Here is a 17,199-nt window from a genome sequence, read left to right as displayed (position 1 = left end):
GCTTGTGACCTTTTACTCCAAGCATTTTGTGCCAAGTTCAAGACCCTTTTCTGATTTTATGATTAATTGCCCCTGCACTCAATGCTTAATAATTTGATTGGCCTTATGAATTAAAATGGTTTTAAATTAATTATATAGGCCGAGCTATTTGAATCCACCAAATTACTCTCTACACCTATTTGAAAAAAGTAAATTTATTATTAAAAACAAAAATCTTAAAATCTTAAATTTATCATTTTTTAATCACTTTCTCTCCTCACCTTACAATTGCATATTCTCTTTTACTCTTACATTCTACGTACTAAACACTCAATTTTACTTTCTTTTGAATTTATTTTTTTACCCTTTCTTAGCATATCATAACCTATATTCATACTTTCTATATATAATTTTTTTTTTCCAATCTCGATATTTATTAGGTTTTGTGTTTGGTTAAAATTAATTTTTTGATATTCAATAACTTTCATGACTGATAAAAATTTATTGATATTTATTTTTAAATGATAAATTATGTTCCTCTTAATCAATAAAACCAATGACTTACAACTGAAAAAATATATCTAAATAAACTGACGAAAACTTCTAAAATTGAGAAGAGAAAGAGGAGAAATAATTATTTAAGTAATTTTATTAAAATATTATTTAGATAATAAAATTCTTAGTTAAAAAGAGGATCTGGAGAGGGAATTAATGAGTTACAATAGCCGCATCCCTTGATGTGCCGCCACTCAGAGTCAGAGCTATTTAATGTCAAGTGGGATTTGATGAATCATGGATATTATAATAGGGAGTGGGGCATGGGTATTGACTAGATTTTTGAATCACAATGATCAGTCAAATCATTTGATCGAAGCAATAAATTAATTAAAGATCCTGATGGGGCTTGAAGTTGTATGAATGTGCAAAGCAGCAACAATTAAGACACTGAAACATTTGAAAACTTTTCGTTTTGAATTTATGGTTCTCTAGAAGTCAAGCACATCATTGAAGCTAGCTATACACACGCGCACACACTTATACATATATATATATATATATATATAAATAATGCATTGAAATATATTCTTTTATTAGTGATATTTTCACTTTAATGAAGTGAAAATATCCGCGCTAGATATTGCCACATGCACATGGATGCACAATATTTCAGTACTTATGTGAAAAAGGAGGACGGTATTAATTATCAGATGGTGCAGTGCAGACATATTTTCACTTTAATTAAATCTAAATTACCGCTTAATTGTGTGCATTAATTGTTGTTTAATAAGATATATTGTGCACAGGAGACAGCACTGGAGAAGGATCGAATACGTAGGTAGGACTCTGGCTATATATGGGTGCAGTCACTCTACAAATTAATAAAGTGCGAAATGGGGGATAAATTGGAAGCAGTGAGTATGCAAGAAGAGAAAGAGAAGAAAGAGATTGAGAGAGAGGACGCTGAGGAAGATGATCATGTCGAATTATCAGATCCTGAGGGGTCAAATAAGAGACAGCAACCGTGGACGAAACAAATCACCATAAGAGGACTGGTTGTGAGCATTCTGCTTGGGATCGTTTACAGTGTGATAGTAATGAAACTAAACCTCACAACGGGTTTGGTTCCGCAGCTAAATGTTTCTGCTGCGCTTCTTGCTTTCTTAATCATCCGCTCATGGACTAAAGTTCTTCAAAGAGCCGGCTACGTTACAAGACCATTCACTAAACAAGAAAATACAATGATACAAACTTGTGCCGTTGCTTGCTATAGCATTGCCGTTGGAGGTGTGCTGATTAATATTATATAACTTCAATATAATATAATATTAATTCTTCTTTTTTTTTTTTTTTTTCTTTTACAGATATACTTATGTAAAGCGTATATATTTTGGGGATGAATTATATATGAATGTATACATTTTGGGGATGAATTCAGGTGGATTTGGTTCTTATCTTCTGGGATTAAGCAAGAAGATATATGAGTTATCTGGAGAGGATACTGAAGGGAACTCAAGAAGGGCCATCAAAGAGCCTGGACTGGGTTGGATGACTGGCTACCTTTTTGTTGTTTGTTTTGTTGGCCTTTTTGTCTTAATCCCTCTCCGGAAGGTACATAATCTTTTGATCTAATCTACTACTTAGCAATTTTTTCTATTAAAATATGATATATTGAAGCTGCAACTCTGAATCCAATCGTGTAAGTTCTCTCGATGGGTTTATTTTTGCATAATGGTAATCCCATCATAAGGATAATGGTTCCACCTTAACTTAATTAGTGGACTCATTTGCTACTTTGTATACTTATAAGTGCTTATTTTGTGCAAAATTTTCAAGCCATGCATGGTAGACACTCGGACTTTTCTATAACTGTAGAGATTTAGACTTCAAGTAGACCCATGATTGTATTAAAAGAAGAATTAGGAAAAAAGAAAATGCCAATCGGTTTTCTTCCTTGAGCTGAATTATTTATGAGGTTCTTATGATTTCACAGATCGTGATAGTGGACCTGAAGTTGACTTATCCTAGTGGGCTGGCAACCGCGGTTCTCATTAATGGCTTTCATAGCCAGGGAGATCAGATGGCTAAGTACACATCTACAGTTGCAACCTTAATTGAATTCTAAAAGATTAAAGGAACATATTAATAAATCAAATTCAAATCTTAATTTCTATTAAAATAAATTTTTTTAAAAAAAAATTCTGTTGCAGGAAACAAGTAGGTGGATTCATGAAATACTTTTCAATCAGCTTCTTGTGGGGATTCTTTCAGTGGTTTTACAGCGGCAAAGAGAGCTGTGGATTCAAACAGTTCCCTACTTTTGGATTGCAAGCTTGGAAGCAAACGTAGGAATCTGTATTCATTTACGCAAAGATTGCAACCGGAAAAATCTAATGGTTCTTTGGCTTTTAATTTGCAGATTCTATTTTGATTTTAGCATGACTTACGTTGGAGCAGGGATGATTTGTTCCCATTTAGTGAACTTATCTTTGCTACTTGGAGCTGTTCTTTCTTATGGAATGATGTGGCCACTTATCGATCGGCTTAAAGGACATTGGTTCTCTGAAAGTTTGAAAGAAAGTGATATGAAGAGTTTGTATGGTTACAAGGTTTCTCTCTTAATTTCTACATAATGGTATTTTTACTTCTTCAAATATCTTTAAATTCTTAGCTTGTTTAAAATTTTCTTGGCAGGTTTTCCTGTCGGTTGCTCTTATCTTAGGCGACGGACTCTATAATTTCCTGAAGATATTGAGCGTCACGGTCATTAACATTTATGGAAGGATAAAGACCAAGAACCTCAATGCAGGTCAATTGCGCAGCCTTAAATCATTCTCTACGTATGTATGTATCGAAAAGTTCTCAGGCGAACGTCTGATTAGATATACAAAATGCAGATGTCCACTCGTGAGAAGAAGTCACTTATATTCCATACTTTGTTTTGCTTTTTGTATTTTAACCAGCGTAATAATAACGCATGCTTCTTGTCTTACCTGCAGCTGACGGTGACGAAAAGAAGAAGTCACTCGAAGATCTAAAACACAATGAAATCTTCCTTAGAGAAAATATTCCCATGTGGATTGGAGTTGCCGGTTACCTAGTCTTCTCCATCCTGTCCATTATTGTGATTCCGATCATGTTCCCTCAACTCAAATGGTACTATGTTGTGATAGCATACATCCTTGCTCCATCTCTGTCGTTTTGCAATGCTTATGGAGCTGGGTTAACAGACATTAACATGGCCTATAATTATGGGAAAGTAGCCTTGTTTGTTCTAGCTGCATTGTCCGGAAGAGAAAATGGATTGGTGGCTGGAATGGTTGGCTGTGGCCTCGTCAAATCTGTAGTTTCAGTTGCTTGCATTCTTATGCAAGATTTCAAAACGGCACATTGTACTTATACCTCTCCGCGAGCAATGTTCCTGAACCAAGTAATTGGCACGGCCGTTGGCTGCGTGGTGGCTCCTATCAGTTTCCTTCTATTCTACAAGGCATTTGATGTGGGAAACCCTCATGGAGAGTTTAAGGCTCCTTATGCATTAATCTACAGAAACATGGCGGTTATAGGCGTTCAAGGCTTCTCAGCTCTTCCCCAGCACTGCTTACAGCTTTGTTATGGTTTATTTGCTTCTGCAGTGGCGGTTAACCTTGTAAGAGATTTTTCACCGGAAAAGATTGGGAAATGGATGCCGCTGCCGATGGTGATGGCTCTGCCGTTTCTAGTTGGAGCATACTTTGCTATTGATATGTGTGTTGGGAGTTTGGTTGTCTATCTGTGGCACAAACGGAACCCCAAGAAGGCCGAGTTGATGATTCCTGCAGTTGCCTCTGGGTTAATTTGTGGGGAAGGGCTATGGACACTTCCTGCTTCAATTCTTGCCTTGGCCAAAATACAACCTCCTCTCTGCATGAAATTTTTGGATTCGTAGAAGTAGAGAGGAACCTCTTTTAAAATTATGCATCGCTTATGATTTACCATACGAAATAATGATTCCCACTTTTCTTTTATAGGAGTTTGAATTTTAGCTAGCAACAATGACTCCCCATTCTATCCGTATGTAATCTAGTTCATTTCCCCCCCTCCCCGACAAGCGCACACATTGCAAATTACTTCAATCAACTAAATTTATAATATAATTACCTCTTAGAATTATTTTTTTTTTGTTCCATTTTCAGAAACTCTCCTCCTACTTGCAACAATCTTTTTAAACTTCCCAACGCTCAGCAACAACTTCATTGGCTAGTGCGATGTCCAGTCATTTGTGCAATAAATTTATGTATGATAACATACCCGAAATTTGAATTTCGAAATTTTGGTTAAACCTAGAGTAATCTACATAATACATCTAATCATCGGCTTCAAGCTGAACAGTTGGGTTTTTATCACTGTAACCTGAACAAGGCACGGGGAACAAAATGAAATAACAAATCCATATAGCAACCCGATTCACGTTCCTTTGGCAGGGGCAGAATAAGCGTAAGTGCAAAATTGAATTCAATACTTTATAATATACACCAAGTTTTACTTGAACTGCGGAATCTCAATACACAAATCATCAGTTACCTCGAGAAAAGGTCTCCATGGTGCTAAAATTAGTAATAGAGATAAAATCAACCGGTTATGATACCCGCCAGAACATCAGCTTTGCCCCGTGCATAGATTGTGTAAACCAGACGGATTGCATCAAGCCATCCATCTAGGGCTTCCCATGAGTCAGCAACCTGGGGAGCCAACAAGCAGTAAATAAACTGGATTATGAATTGTGCACCCTACGAAACACTCCCACCATCACCAGTCTTTGAAAAAGTTTTTCCAATGATTTAATAAACAAGAGTTACCAAGAAAACTGGTCCGTGAATTGTCTCGATGCAGAGGCCAGCTCCAGGTGGCAACGTCAAATCAGCACATGCTGATACAGACACAATATCCGGAACTTCAATTCTGATAGCCCTTCTGTCAGGACTAAAATCTCCTATTCTGCCCGACAGGCTCCGGGTTACTTGTTTTTGCTCATTTTTGCTGGCCTGCAAAACAGTGGGAAGAAACATTTGAAAAGAGCAAAAAGAAGAAAAACAGAAAGAAATGATTTGTCAGTACAAAATGTGGTAGCACAAAATTGTCTTATTCAGTTAACCATTCCCTTAATCCCTTACCTGTCACATACTTTAAGATTCCAGTTGGAAAACTTTACCAAGTACAACAATCAGACAATTTTTGAAGAAAAACGAATTTTCATTCTATTGTCAAGCAGTTCTATATTCAAGGGACGAATGCCTCATCAACTCATGCGCAAAAGAGAGAACAAGCAAAATCTACCTGTTGAAGTCCTTCGTGATTCAAAACAAACTGTGATCTTTTCCAATCACTATGAGGTGCAACCGGGATCCCAGCAGGTGGTGCCGTCAAATATCCAGCTTTAAGATATGGTAAAGGTAACTGTGAACAATTTAAGGCTGTCAGATTTATAGGAAAAGAGAACGGATCTATAAAAAATATCAGAAAAAGTATACATGGAATCATGTCAAGGACGGCTAGCATTTGAGCTTGATGACTTTAAATTCCACATGAGTTAGGTGAATGTAAATTGAATTCAAATTAACCATAATAAGAGGTGCTCCCAGGGGCTTGACTAAGTCGTTGTCAAGCAGCTTTTCTATGGCTGGCCGCCGACGTTCAAATCTTGGGGGAGGTAGGACTAAAAAACTGATTGGGGCTTTGCCCGCCCCAACTTTTCTTTTTAAGGAAAAATAAATAATAATCATAATAAGGGGAAGATGTCCTATAAAGATTGGAAATTCCAAAAGTAAGTTATCAGCCAGAAAGGGCAAGTATGAAATTCCTTGGAGCTTATCAAGTGCTAAAGCTTAATTCAGAAAAGGCCAACAAAAGACATAAAACTGGAGTAAAATGTATCTGAGGAAAAATTAATTCAATAATAATGACCACAATAATAATGATAATAAGGGGAAAAGGACCTATAAAGATTGGAAAGTTCAAAGGTGAGTTACCAGCCAGATGAATTTCCCAGGAGCTTACCAAGGAAGTGCTAAAGCTTAATACAGAAAAGTCCAACAAAAGGCATAAAACTGGAGTAAAATGCATTTGAAGAAAAAGCAATTAAATAATAGCTACAGACTATAATAATAATAAGGGGAAAAGGTCCTATAAAGATCGGAAATTTCAAAGGTCAAAGGTGAGTTATCAGCCAAAAAGGGCAAGTATGAATTTCCTAGGAGCTTACAAAAGAAGTGCTAAAGCTTAATATAGAAAAGTACAGCAAAAGGCATAAAACTGGGGTAAAATGCATTTGAGAAAAAAGTAATTAAATAATAACTACTGACTATAATAATAATAAGGGGAAGAGGTCCTGTAAAGATTGGAAATTCCAAAGGTGAGTTATCTGCCAGAAAGGGCAAGTATGAAATTCCTTGGAGCTTACCAAGGAAGTGCTAAAGCTTAATACAGGAAAGTCCAACAAAAGACATAAAACTGGAGTAAAACACATTTTAGGAAAAACTAGTTCAATTATACTGACTGTAATAATAATAATAATACGGGGAAGAGGTCCTATGAAGATTGGAAATTTCAAAGGTGAGTTATCAGCCAGAAAGGGCAAGTATGAATTTCCCAGGAGCTTACCAAGGAAGTGCTAAAGCTTAATACAGAAAAGTCCAACAAAAGACATGAGTCAAATGCATTTGAGGAAAAAGTAATTAAATAATAACTGCCGACTATAACAACAACAACAACAACAATAGCAATTAAGGGGGAGATGTCCTACAAAGATTGGAAATTTCAAAGGTGAGTTATCAGCCAGAAAAGGCAAATATGAGTTTCCCAGGAGCTAGCAAGTGCTAAATCTTAATACAGAAAAGTCCAACAAAAGACATAAAACTCAAGTAAAATGAATTTGAGGAGAAAATAATTCAATAATAAATACTGACCATGGAACGCACAAGACGCAATGCACTGCTGTAAACCTGAAAACAAACAAATAAAGCTTATCTACTTGGCCCAAAATGGAAAAAGAGCAAGAAGATAGAAAGGGTTAACTCAGTTAATAATTTCATTGACAATTGTCGCACTATTGCCAAGTTAAGTCCAGCCATATCAAACTTCCTCACTCCATAATACATATTATGAAACAACCCATTAACACTAGAACACAAGTGAGGCCCAATCCATATTAGCAAAACCTATCTAGTCTGAAGAAGTATCAGAAAGAACTGGTTGAGAAACACAAAAAGGCTACTTACTGAGTAACTCGGTTTTAATGCATGAGCAGCTGCAATGTAGATTGCAGATTGGCTGTACAACTCATTAGGTGAAACTTCTCTAGGATTCACTGTTCCTCCAGTTCTTAGCGTGTCCTCTGCTAAACCATACTGCAAAATAGAACATTACAGAATCAGGATTTAGAACTCAATGACATGCACAACAGCACAAGATATGACAATGAATACAATGAACATAGCCAACTATAACAAGTCACTTGAGTATGAACAGATAAGTAAGAAACTGACCAAGACTGTTCCAAGGTTGTAAATTGCTCGATGAAAGTCGAACTGCAGCTGTATTGCTGCACGAAACTGCATTCGATGGTGAGGGAAAGGTATCATAAGAATAGAAGATAGAGGTACAACAAACTATCAGGAAATATCAGATGCAAATTACTTTGCGTCTTGTTCCTAAACAATCATCCAAGCACTCTGATGTCTCCAGATGACTTTTGTACCTTACTAATTGCAGTTCTCACAATTGTTTGCTTTTCTCGCGCAGGAACAATTGCACTGAGTTCCTGAAATTGCACATAAAAAAACAATAATAAAATCAAATCTTGTTTCCCAGGACAACAATATGTAGCCAAAAATTCATAAAAGTTATGAGACTGATGATAACAAAATGTAGTTAAGAAAAAGAAAACACTAAGATAAATGAAGTTTAATAGCAACATCTATGTAACCAGAATTACCTGTAAAGCGAGTCCCCAATTGTTAAGAGCCTGAAATAGATTTCACATGGAGTGAGATCAGACAAAACTAAATGACATTAACAGAAGAAAAGAAGGTAAAGTTGTACATAGTTATTGGAAGTGTGAATAAAGATGGAATCACTACACAACAATTTCTCCAACAATACCTGGGGACTGTTCCAGTTAAGTTGGACAGCTTTCTCATAGTTCTTTGTTGCCTGCAGAATGGATTCAGATAAGCAATTCACTAATTTTAAAGAGCAAGCAAAGAGATATCCAAACAAGGGAATATAATATATTTTCAAATGCATGTGTTTGAGTGGACACCAAGCAGCATTAACTCTTTAATCACAGAGGAACCTACTCTCAATAACAAGCGCAGATCAGAGAGATTGTGTTCTAATTTTACAACACTAATATACTCAAGATATATAATTATATCACCATCAATAGTCAGCTTGACAAAAGAAATGCTCAAATTCCAGTTCAGAGCCCATTTCTCAAAACATGATAATGAAGCAAAAGAAAATCCAAATGACCATAATAGTTAATACTGAAAGAATATAATGAAACCTGCTTCCACAATTCTTCAGCCTCCTTCGTACGACCACGCATTTTGGCTCGATCAGAGATCGCTATGGCCCAATTATAGAAAGCCTGTGAAGAAACAATAAGAGAGTTATCAGAAGAGCAAGAGCTAGATTATCAGGAATAGATTACAATCTGACCAATACAGATGCAAGCACATAGTTGGACACACCAATAAAAGCAATAAATTTCCAACGTGACCATCTAAGCACCATAGAGGTGCAGAAACCACGAGGAACATATCATAGAATTGATAATAGATATGAGCATGCCTTTCACAAGTGAGTAGTTTCTGATCCTATATTGAAGTTTTATTAGCAGGATATTCGTAACAGCTTAAAATAGCAAAAGTGAGACCTCAAAAGTTTTGAAGTAGCCTGTAGCCACAGACTAAATTTATAAATGTATTCATGAGTCAGGCATAATAACTCGTGGCAAAATCTTAAGCATTGCATGCCAATCATTCCCTTATGTGGCTTTTCCTTTGTAGACAGTTATTGTCCTTGATCTTGAAGTAGCTATGGCATTAAATATCTCTGATACAACAGAAAACCAACAAGATTATCTAGGAAATAAAATTGAGCAATACATACATCATGTAGTGTAGGACACAGGCGCGTAGCTTCATCATACTTTTTACAAGCCTCCTCAAGCAAAGCATCTTTAGAAGGTGAAGTAGAATCTGAACCAACATTGTCTGCACTTTCCTGCAAGCCAAATAACAATCGTGCATTATGCCTAAAGTGGCAGAGTATACAAGCTGAATCTGTGATAATGCTGAGAGATTATAATACACACTACAGAATACCGCTGGAAGGATAAATTTAAAAAAAAAAAAAAAGAAGAATCAAATCTAGTTTTTTGCGTGCCACATAAATCCCATTTCATCACATATACAGCAGTTAGTCGAATGAATGCCATTTGATCTCACATTACAAACATTCTTCAGCTCGGAAGAATTCAAATAGGAGGAAGAAAACTTGAATCAACCTATCCCATCAAAATTCAATTCTCTCACCATGTTTGCTCCAAACAGTGGGGAAGCCACATAGCTGCCCCCGCTTGTCCTAAAATTTTCCTCAGAAAACCATTTTTAAATTTCAACTAAAAGCTTTTATTTTCCCCCAGTAAAATTTTTGATTTGGCCCCATCGGCTTTGAATAATATACAGAAAAAGCAGGCTCAAAATTATATTTTCATCATCAAAATCACATGTTAAATCTTATATTATTCTAGAAAAATCAAAATTTTTAAGTAAATTAATTTGCACATGATGATTTTGAAGTGTAGCCAGACCACTGAATCCAAACACTTTAAAGTTATATCATGTTCATATGTATCCTGATGATGAGTTTGATAACAAAAAGGGCCATCTGGTTGACTTTTAAAGAGAGCGTGAATGAATAATAAATTTTTGTGTTGTATAAGAGAAGCAATTCAGAAAAAATCTGACCTGAAGAACCAGTGCCCAATTGTATAGTGCGTCATAATCTTCTGGGTTTCTCTCTATTGCATTAGCATACCTACAAAATTAGAGTAGACAATATAGTTTTGAACAATCAGGATCCTACAACAACAAAAAATTGAAGCCCGCCCCATATGTGTGTGTGTGTATGAAGCTGCAACTCCAGTTATTTCATTTTCTTTTTTCTTTTTTTAAATGGAGGGGAAGACAAAAGTTAAGATTTCTCCATTAGCAGCCAAGTTACTAACAGAAGTCGAGGGAGTGAGATGAAAGTACCTCTTGGCAGCAAATGTGAGAATCCGCTGGCGAGATCGACCCTCCTCATCAACACCAGTGACACTGTTAATCAATTCCATTGCAGCATTGTTCTGCTCCGCCAGCTGATGCGGCGTATTTCCTTGACTGAAACTATTCAAAACCACAGGGGAATGAATTCTTAAGATTTACTAATAATAACTACACTCATAACATGTAATAACGCTCAGCAATGTGCATTCTTTCAGTATCTACGACATCCAATGTACCGAGGTAGCAAATTCAAATTTTCATATAGACACTTTGGGACTCATATTCACTGCAGAATCTACAAATTCTAGTCCGCACAATCAAGAGCTATTACGTTAGCCAGACCACTGCTAGTTGGATTAGTGCAAAAAGAACTAACAAAAGTTTCAAGATAAAAGCTTTCAGAATTAAGTAATTTGTATAGCATGAAAAATCACGAATTGCACGATATTCCAAGGGATGTGAGCACAATAATCAAGCTTTCAGGAGAATCAAATCAGAAACACGGACCTGGCGTCAGTGACGCTATCTTCACCTTCGCTTTTTAATTCAGTGAGCAACTCTCTCATCGTGAATGTTCGGTTGCCTTCATCTTTACGCAGCGCTGGGTTTAGCGTTTGTTCGGTCGACGGAGGCTGCTTTTCTGTTTGTTCGGTCGAAGGATGCTGCTTTTCCGTTTGTTCGGTCGACGGAGGAGGCTGGATCAAGGTCTCTTTAGTCTCCTCTACCTTTGGATCTGCAGCTGGTTCGGGTTTTGGCTCGTCAGTTGATGCGACGCCGTTTTGAAACTGAGGTTCCTCCACAGCTGCAGACATTGGGAAAGATCGGAAGTTGAGTGCAGATGGAAATTGAAAGAATGGAAGAGAGCTGCTCGGAGAAAATACCAGCAATTCCGATGAAAATTTGGAGATGAAGGAATGGGACGTTCCGTTGTCGAAATTACTTTCACTCCCTCGCTGCACACGTGGAAATCGTATGCCATACACGTCATCAGCGGAGCGTAAAATTGTAAATCCTGCGCCTGCCTCATCAGTACAAATTAGACTGAGTTAAGAATCTCCTCTATTGATTTGATTTGTGGGTGAAACGGACATTTCTCTGATTCGTAAATAAAATTATATAAATAAATAAATGTCGATTTGATTGTTTCAAGTAGAAATTATTTACTGCCCCCAAAACCAAAAAAATAAAAAAATAAAAAAAAAATGTTCAGTGTTAATTTTTAAAAGAACTGATGGAGTGTTTTCCTCTTTTCCTTCCGTTTTTCCGGACAACATAACATCTGTTCAACAAAAATAAAGACTGACATCTTGCCGAATGACGTTAACATATAACGAGAAACAGTGTGCATGGAAACATTGCCGAATGAAACGCAACAATTAAGCGAACAACACGAACAACATAAAATCACTACTAATTTTGCAGAAATGCCACTGTCACTCGAATGAACCATGAGCGCGGGCAGTACATCATAAATCCATACATAATTTAATGGGTACAGGAATTGCCTATCAGATGCTTGTTTTCAAGCAGAGTGTAAAGTGACCGGAATATCCCTTAGTTTAGAAAGGGATCACCGGATGTTCAACAACACCAAATAATCGAAAAGAAGAATCATTGAAGAGCAATGACAAAGGCATTCCTTAAATCTTGTCATGCAAAGTGACAACCAAATCGTGGGCATCATCTAAAAGCTTCCAAACATCAAGATGTCCAGCCATGCTGTTGCATTCCCTCATGATCTCATCCATGCTACTATATTTCTCTATGATCAATTTCCTCCTTTGCAGTACACAGGCTGCAATTGCATAAAGCAATAGGTCATCGGTAGGAGGGGCTCTTAGCCTCATCCTTCCCCAGGCCGATTTAGCAATTCCAGCACGAATTGCTGCTTGGTCTGTCCATATCACCTCCCAGAGGCAAAGTGTCTGCTCAAAAGTTAGCTCCCTCCTAAAAAGAACCACCACCATTCTGTACACAAAGAAACAATCTTCTGCTTGAAGCTGTTCCAGGTGCCTGTAGAGATGATTATCCTTGCACTTGATTATCTTGGAAACAATACTCAACTGCCTTCTTATTCCCACTTCATCCAGCCTGAAATTATGCCGAGCTTTTTTCATGAAACCAGCAAAACACCAGAAGGCTTCATGGTCTTCCTCCATCACCGAGGCAATTGGAGAGAGTAGATCACTCATCCCTTGGCAATAACCAATCTCAGGATCATATAATGCGTAGGCCTCCAGTATAGCAACCAGGCGAGCAGCATGATAAATCCTGCTAGGCTCCAAATGATCATAATCCTTCAAGCCGACAATCTGAGCTGAACGCTGTGCTTTCATTTCTGACACTGCAGCCTGAGACGGTGAGTAAATCGTCCATTCCGAATTTGCTCTCACAGCATCAAGGCGAATGATTCTCTGCCATGTGGCAAAATCTTCATCTGTATAGAATTTGGAATTGCCGTCTGCCTTTGAGAGGGATGAACTTTCCTTGGGATTCTCATGTCGAGCTTCGGCTCCTTCAGCAGAAAGCAGAGGAATGTTTTCCAGGTCTTCAGAAGAGTCAGAATCGGTTGACTCAGTGTCACCAGCAGAGGCATCTTCACAGGTAAGTACACTCTTATCACGTTCATCTTCTCCTTCCAATAATCCAGAACACTCGGGGCTTTGGTCATAGACAGGGCGGTCTAGGTCCTCAGCTACTGGACTTCCTCCCTCAGACGATACAGACCTCCTAGAACTGGCCTCATCTTCCAAACCTGGAGAATCAAACACTTGACTCAAATCCCCACTGTCCTCGTTGCTGCTCTTCCCTGTGGTTTCCTTCAATTTAGAGCTCTTCTCATAGCGGTGAATTATTTTACGACATTCTTTCCTCAAGTTCTCATATTCTTTTCTGTATAATACACAATTAAAAAATGATAAATAACTCGGGTTAAGGAACAATGGGCAAATGAAAGTTTAAGGTAAGAAAGAAGAAAATAAAAATAGAAGGGCAGAGGCAAGAGAATCAAGAGATGGAAAGCAACAAACCTAAGTAGTAAAAGGAAAGTTAACTAAATCACAATACCTTTTCTCAGCTTTTACGGAATCCCTTTCTTCCTTGGAACTTTTCAAGTCATATCTGTTAAAAGAGAGCACAGTATTAGGATATAGAAGTACTTATACACCCAGGGAACTAGCAAACAGCTGCAATGCACAAAAAAAAGTGTCCTCAAATAAGCAAGTTTAATTATATACCACAAGTCCATTTTCCATCCAAAAACAAAATAAGACCACATGCAGCAGCCATAATTCTGGCAGGTGTATTTCATTTACATCCAACTGGAAAACAACAAGGACTTGACCTAAAAGGCAATACCACATTAAGAATCACTCCCTAGTAAAATCATGAAAAGGGATCAATAAATAGCATGAAATATTCATTTGCTTTGCTTTTCTCCTAATCATCCTCTCAAAATGCAGACAACCAGGCAGGCAACAGATATCTCAAAAAGAAGCAAGAGTATTACAATAACACAGAATACAGATCCTAAATATAAAAATAAATAAAATATTAAATACAGTTAAAAAAATAAAATAAGAAAAATCAAAACCTTTGCTTCTAACTAAAAACATAAATAATTATTAACAAAAATCCTATAAAAAAAAAAGTATAATGCAAGAGATTACAAATGGATAATGCTAAATTTCCTCCCCTTTTTCCTCAACTGATAATGACTTGTTCAATAAAAGAAGATACTTGCTCAGATGTCCTTACCAAGCGACCAAAATGGGGCTACGCATAAGTATTATAAAGCACCTATATGATGATAGAAGTGGACAAGCAGAGAAGACAGTAGCATCATAGGAAACATCAGTAAGGGGGAACAAGAATAGGAAAAGGATGGAATTGTTAACATATTAATAAGCTGGAATCAAGAGAGGAGAAGCACATCAAAAACATCCTAGATGACCATGGTAACCAAAGGTTATTACTTTAAAGAAAATAAGAGTTCCAAGAGAAGATAATGTTTCAATGATAATAATATACACGTTCATAGGGATGGCAACGGCACGAGGTGGAGGTGAGGACGCCTCCTCAATTCCCCACCACATCCCCCAATAACTTTAGTTGGATGGGGATGGAGAATCCAAACGTGCGAACTAGATTACCCATCCCCACCTCATTCCCCCATTTACATATTTTATAATAGATTTATATATATAATTTTGGTGAAATAAAAATTGAAATGACTCAAATAAAACCATCACCATACATTTTATAAAATTTAAATTATTGAAAATAGAATATTATCTCCAACATATTGGAAAAATACCCTGAATCACATAAAAATATAAAATATATGAATAAATAATAACCAAAAAATATTAATATTTATTTATACAGGCAGTATGAAACCAAACCCCACCCATTTAGGATTTGGGGATTATTTTCCCCCCATTCCTAGAAACTCATCATAATTTACCCCATTTGGGGTAGGGCAAGTGGAGCCCCAAACCCGCGGAGGATTTTGCTATTCTTACGCATTCATGAATAATCATTGAAAAAGATGCACAGACTTCAGTACAAATGAAGATTCTTACACTCCAAGAAGGAATGGCCAAACCTCTGCCCTGATACTTGGATCAACTCCCTGCAACGGAAAAATGAAGAATGAATACTCACAACACAAAACAAAGGTTAAGAAAGAAACACGACTCCATCTAAAATTGAGAAGAATGATAAAGTCGACATCTCTGTCTGAAGAAAGCCGTAATAACATACCCCGCTACGGACTTTCTTTAGAAACTTGACACCCCCTTCACTGAGCTTTCCATCTGGTGTAAAAAAGGTTTTCCATTGCTTGGGTAGAAGCGCATGTTTTCTTCTCCGACGGGACCAAGGAGATTTAAGACTACCTCTGGAAAGAAGAAACAAAAAATAAAAATAAATGTTTTCATCAAGGAAAAGCAAATAACAATCATTAATGGAGAAATAAATGCATATGAATAGATGGAAACCCCAACCAACAACAAACATAGCTATAAACTTGTGTAGATTTGGATAAGTACACAGACAAAAACAGAACTTCTAACTTTGCACACTTCTATACTCACCCCATCAAAACTAATAATACCCTTGAACACAAAGGAGAATAGTAAAGATGAACAACAGATTAGCTTCTAAACACCACCGTCGAGGGCTAACGTATGGGCACAAGAATGAATCAAATCACAACTTCCACATGAAGTGAAAGACTCCTAGTCATTTGGATATGTACAGACACCATCATATAATCGCTAAGGAAACAACAACCAAGTGCTACTCGGATAATGTGGCCTCTTAATTTAGAAACAGTATCAAGCAGGATCAGCAATCTAATAAATGAAGCAGATTCTGAACCTCTCAGAGACAAAAAGAGGGACAGCAAACTCCTATGAACAAAAACAAAAGAGTTCATGACCACTGATGTAAGTCGAGTAATTTCAGATCAGATCTAAGAACCGAATCTCAACACTCTAAAAGAAGAAAAAAAAATGACTGTTTTTTTTTTTCTTTAACAGAGAATCAAAAAAGGAAAGTAGGAATCAACAAATATTTCATGAAAGGAGAAGTAGACAGAAAGGGAAACTCACCGATCAGAGTAAACTGGTGAGGATGATGATGATGAGGAAGCAACAACTAATAAAACCGATCGCAAATGAATCCACGACGACGATGACGGAGAGGAGGAATTTGACGATGACGGGGAAGAAGAAGAAGACGTGTGACTCCTTCGTAAGGCTCTCATTAACGGTTTATGTTCCGTTAACATTGTTCCGTTAACATTTACTACCTATTCTAATATATAATCTCTGGATTCGTTTTTGAAATTTTTAATTTTTTTTTATATTTAATTCGATGATTTTTATTTGTTTGTTTATTCTGATTCTTTTTTTTCCCCCTCTTTTACCTATGAGAGTATAAGACGGTGGCGGCCAAGGCAAGGCCGGCCATGGCCGTCACGGCGATAGCTAATCCGACATTGGTAGTGAGCACAGCAGGATACCAGAAACCTACTCCTCCTCCTCCTCCGCCGCCGCCGCCGCTAGCTTCGGCGAACACAATCCATTTTCCGCCGCTTCCGGTGGTCAAAATGAGCATCAACAGTGAAATTACGGATGGGTCGTGATGGTTGATGCGTAATATGGCCAACACCATCACCAAACTGTGTCCGCCCTACCTTTACTTTTTTAGAGCCTCGCCTTTACTCTCTTTCCATGAAAGCATTATGCAAGCAACCAAAATTATTATTATTTTATTTTCATATCTCTATTTTGTTTTTTGCAAATCTCTCCTCTCTCTTTCTTTCGGTCTTGTATCCGTCCGATGTGAGTTTGATAGTAAGAAAAAAATAAAAAGTAGATCGGGAAGATTTAGACCGCGCTGA

General features: G+C 37.2%; 3 protein-coding genes across 6 annotated transcripts; 1 reads left to right on the top strand and 2 right to left on the bottom strand.

The window, feature by feature from the left end:
* The first annotated feature begins 1,045 nt into the window (after positions 1-1,045).
* On the top strand, positions 1,046-4,629 carry LOC102611379 (metal-nicotianamine transporter YSL1). 2 transcript variants are annotated; one of them, XM_052438559.1, is made up of 8 exons: positions 1,046-1,190; positions 1,284-1,764; positions 1,916-2,088; positions 2,471-2,565; positions 2,688-2,822; positions 2,897-3,086; positions 3,172-3,286; positions 3,477-4,629. In XM_052438559.1, the coding sequence occupies exons 2-8, from the start codon at positions 1,371-1,373 to the stop codon at positions 4,403-4,405; spliced, it is 2,031 nt and encodes a 676-aa protein (XP_052294519.1). In that variant the 5' UTR covers positions 1,046-1,190; positions 1,284-1,370; the 3' UTR covers positions 4,406-4,629. The 2 variants fall into 2 exon arrangements, with proteins under 2 accessions (XP_052294519.1, XP_006476298.2); XM_006476235.4 differs by having other exon boundaries at positions 1,164-1,764.
* Positions 4,630-4,948: 319 nt separating this feature from the next.
* On the bottom strand, positions 4,949-11,747 carry LOC102611076 (hypothetical protein). 2 transcript variants are annotated; one of them, XM_052438560.1, is made up of 14 exons: positions 11,298-11,747; positions 10,779-10,904; positions 10,491-10,560; positions 9,631-9,744; positions 9,023-9,106; positions 8,617-8,667; positions 8,450-8,479; positions 8,213-8,275; positions 8,001-8,066; positions 7,734-7,862; positions 7,422-7,457; positions 5,794-5,913; positions 5,316-5,501; positions 4,949-5,198 (listed from the first exon to the last, which is right to left on the bottom strand). In XM_052438560.1, the coding sequence occupies exons 1-14, from the start codon at positions 11,600-11,602 to the stop codon at positions 5,088-5,090; spliced, it is 1,491 nt and encodes a 496-aa protein (XP_052294520.1). In that variant the 5' UTR covers positions 11,603-11,747; the 3' UTR covers positions 4,949-5,087. The 2 variants fall into 2 exon arrangements, with proteins under 2 accessions (XP_052294520.1, XP_006476297.2); XM_006476234.4 differs by having other exon boundaries at positions 10,779-10,910; positions 11,298-11,745.
* A 438-nt stretch (positions 11,748-12,185) lies between these two features.
* Positions 12,186-17,141, bottom strand: LOC102610581 (rab GTPase-activating protein 22). 2 transcript variants are annotated; one of them, XM_006476232.4, is made up of 5 exons: positions 16,723-17,141; positions 15,555-15,690; positions 15,374-15,423; positions 13,857-13,910; positions 12,186-13,682 (listed from the first exon to the last, which is right to left on the bottom strand). In XM_006476232.4, the coding sequence occupies exons 1-5, from the start codon at positions 16,968-16,970 to the stop codon at positions 12,431-12,433; spliced, it is 1,740 nt and encodes a 579-aa protein (XP_006476295.2). In that variant the 5' UTR covers positions 16,971-17,141; the 3' UTR covers positions 12,186-12,430. The 2 variants fall into 2 exon arrangements, with proteins under 2 accessions (XP_006476295.2, XP_006476296.2); XM_006476233.4 differs by having other exon boundaries at positions 16,406-17,139.
* Between the last annotated feature and the right edge of the window lie 58 nt (positions 17,142-17,199).

The sequence above is a fragment of the Citrus sinensis genome, chromosome 3 (genome assembly GCF_022201045.2).
Source record: "Citrus sinensis cultivar Valencia sweet orange chromosome 3, DVS_A1.0, whole genome shotgun sequence".
NCBI classification, from domain to species: domain Eukaryota; kingdom Viridiplantae; phylum Streptophyta; class Magnoliopsida; order Sapindales; family Rutaceae; genus Citrus; species Citrus sinensis.
The sequence above is the reverse complement of the archived record's forward strand: the minus strand, read 5'-3'. Positions and strand labels throughout refer to the sequence as shown.

What these genes read in the sequence shown, in the direction of transcription:
- LOC102610581 (XM_006476232.4), bottom strand. Translation starts at nt 16,970, where the DNA reads ATGGTGTTGGCCATATTACGCATCAACCATCACGACCCATCCGTAATT. An exon ending in ACCGTCTTATACTCTCATAG is followed by an intron (nt 15,691 to 16,722) that starts GTAAAAGAGGGG and finishes TCTTCTTTCCAG; the next exon opens with AGGTAGTCTTAAATCTCCTT. An exon ending in TAAAGAAAGTCCGTAGCGGG is followed by an intron (nt 15,424 to 15,554) that starts GTATGTTATTAC and finishes TTTCCGTTGCAG; the next exon opens with GGAGTTGATCCAAGTATCAG.
- LOC102611076 (XM_006476234.4), bottom strand. Translation starts at nt 11,602, where the DNA reads ATGTCTGCAGCTGTGGAGGAACCTCAGTTTCAAAACGGCGTCGCATCA. An exon ending in ATTGGGGACTCGCTTTACAG is followed by an intron (nt 8,276 to 8,449) that starts GTAATTCTGGTT and finishes GTGCAATTTCAG; the next exon opens with GAACTCAGTGCAATTGTTCC. An exon ending in TGCGTCTTGTGCGTTCCATG is followed by an intron (nt 5,914 to 7,421) that starts GTCAGTATTTAT and finishes AATTGTTCACAG; the next exon opens with TTACCTTTACCATATCTTAA.
- LOC102611379 (XM_052438559.1), top strand. Translation starts at nt 1,371, where the DNA reads ATGGGGGATAAATTGGAAGCAGTGAGTATGCAAGAAGAGAAAGAGAAG. An exon ending in CTATAGCATTGCCGTTGGAG is followed by an intron (nt 1,765 to 1,915) that starts GTGTGCTGATTA and finishes GGATGAATTCAG; the next exon opens with GTGGATTTGGTTCTTATCTT. An exon ending in AGAGTTTGTATGGTTACAAG is followed by an intron (nt 3,087 to 3,171) that starts GTTTCTCTCTTA and finishes TTTTCTTGGCAG; the next exon opens with GTTTTCCTGTCGGTTGCTCT.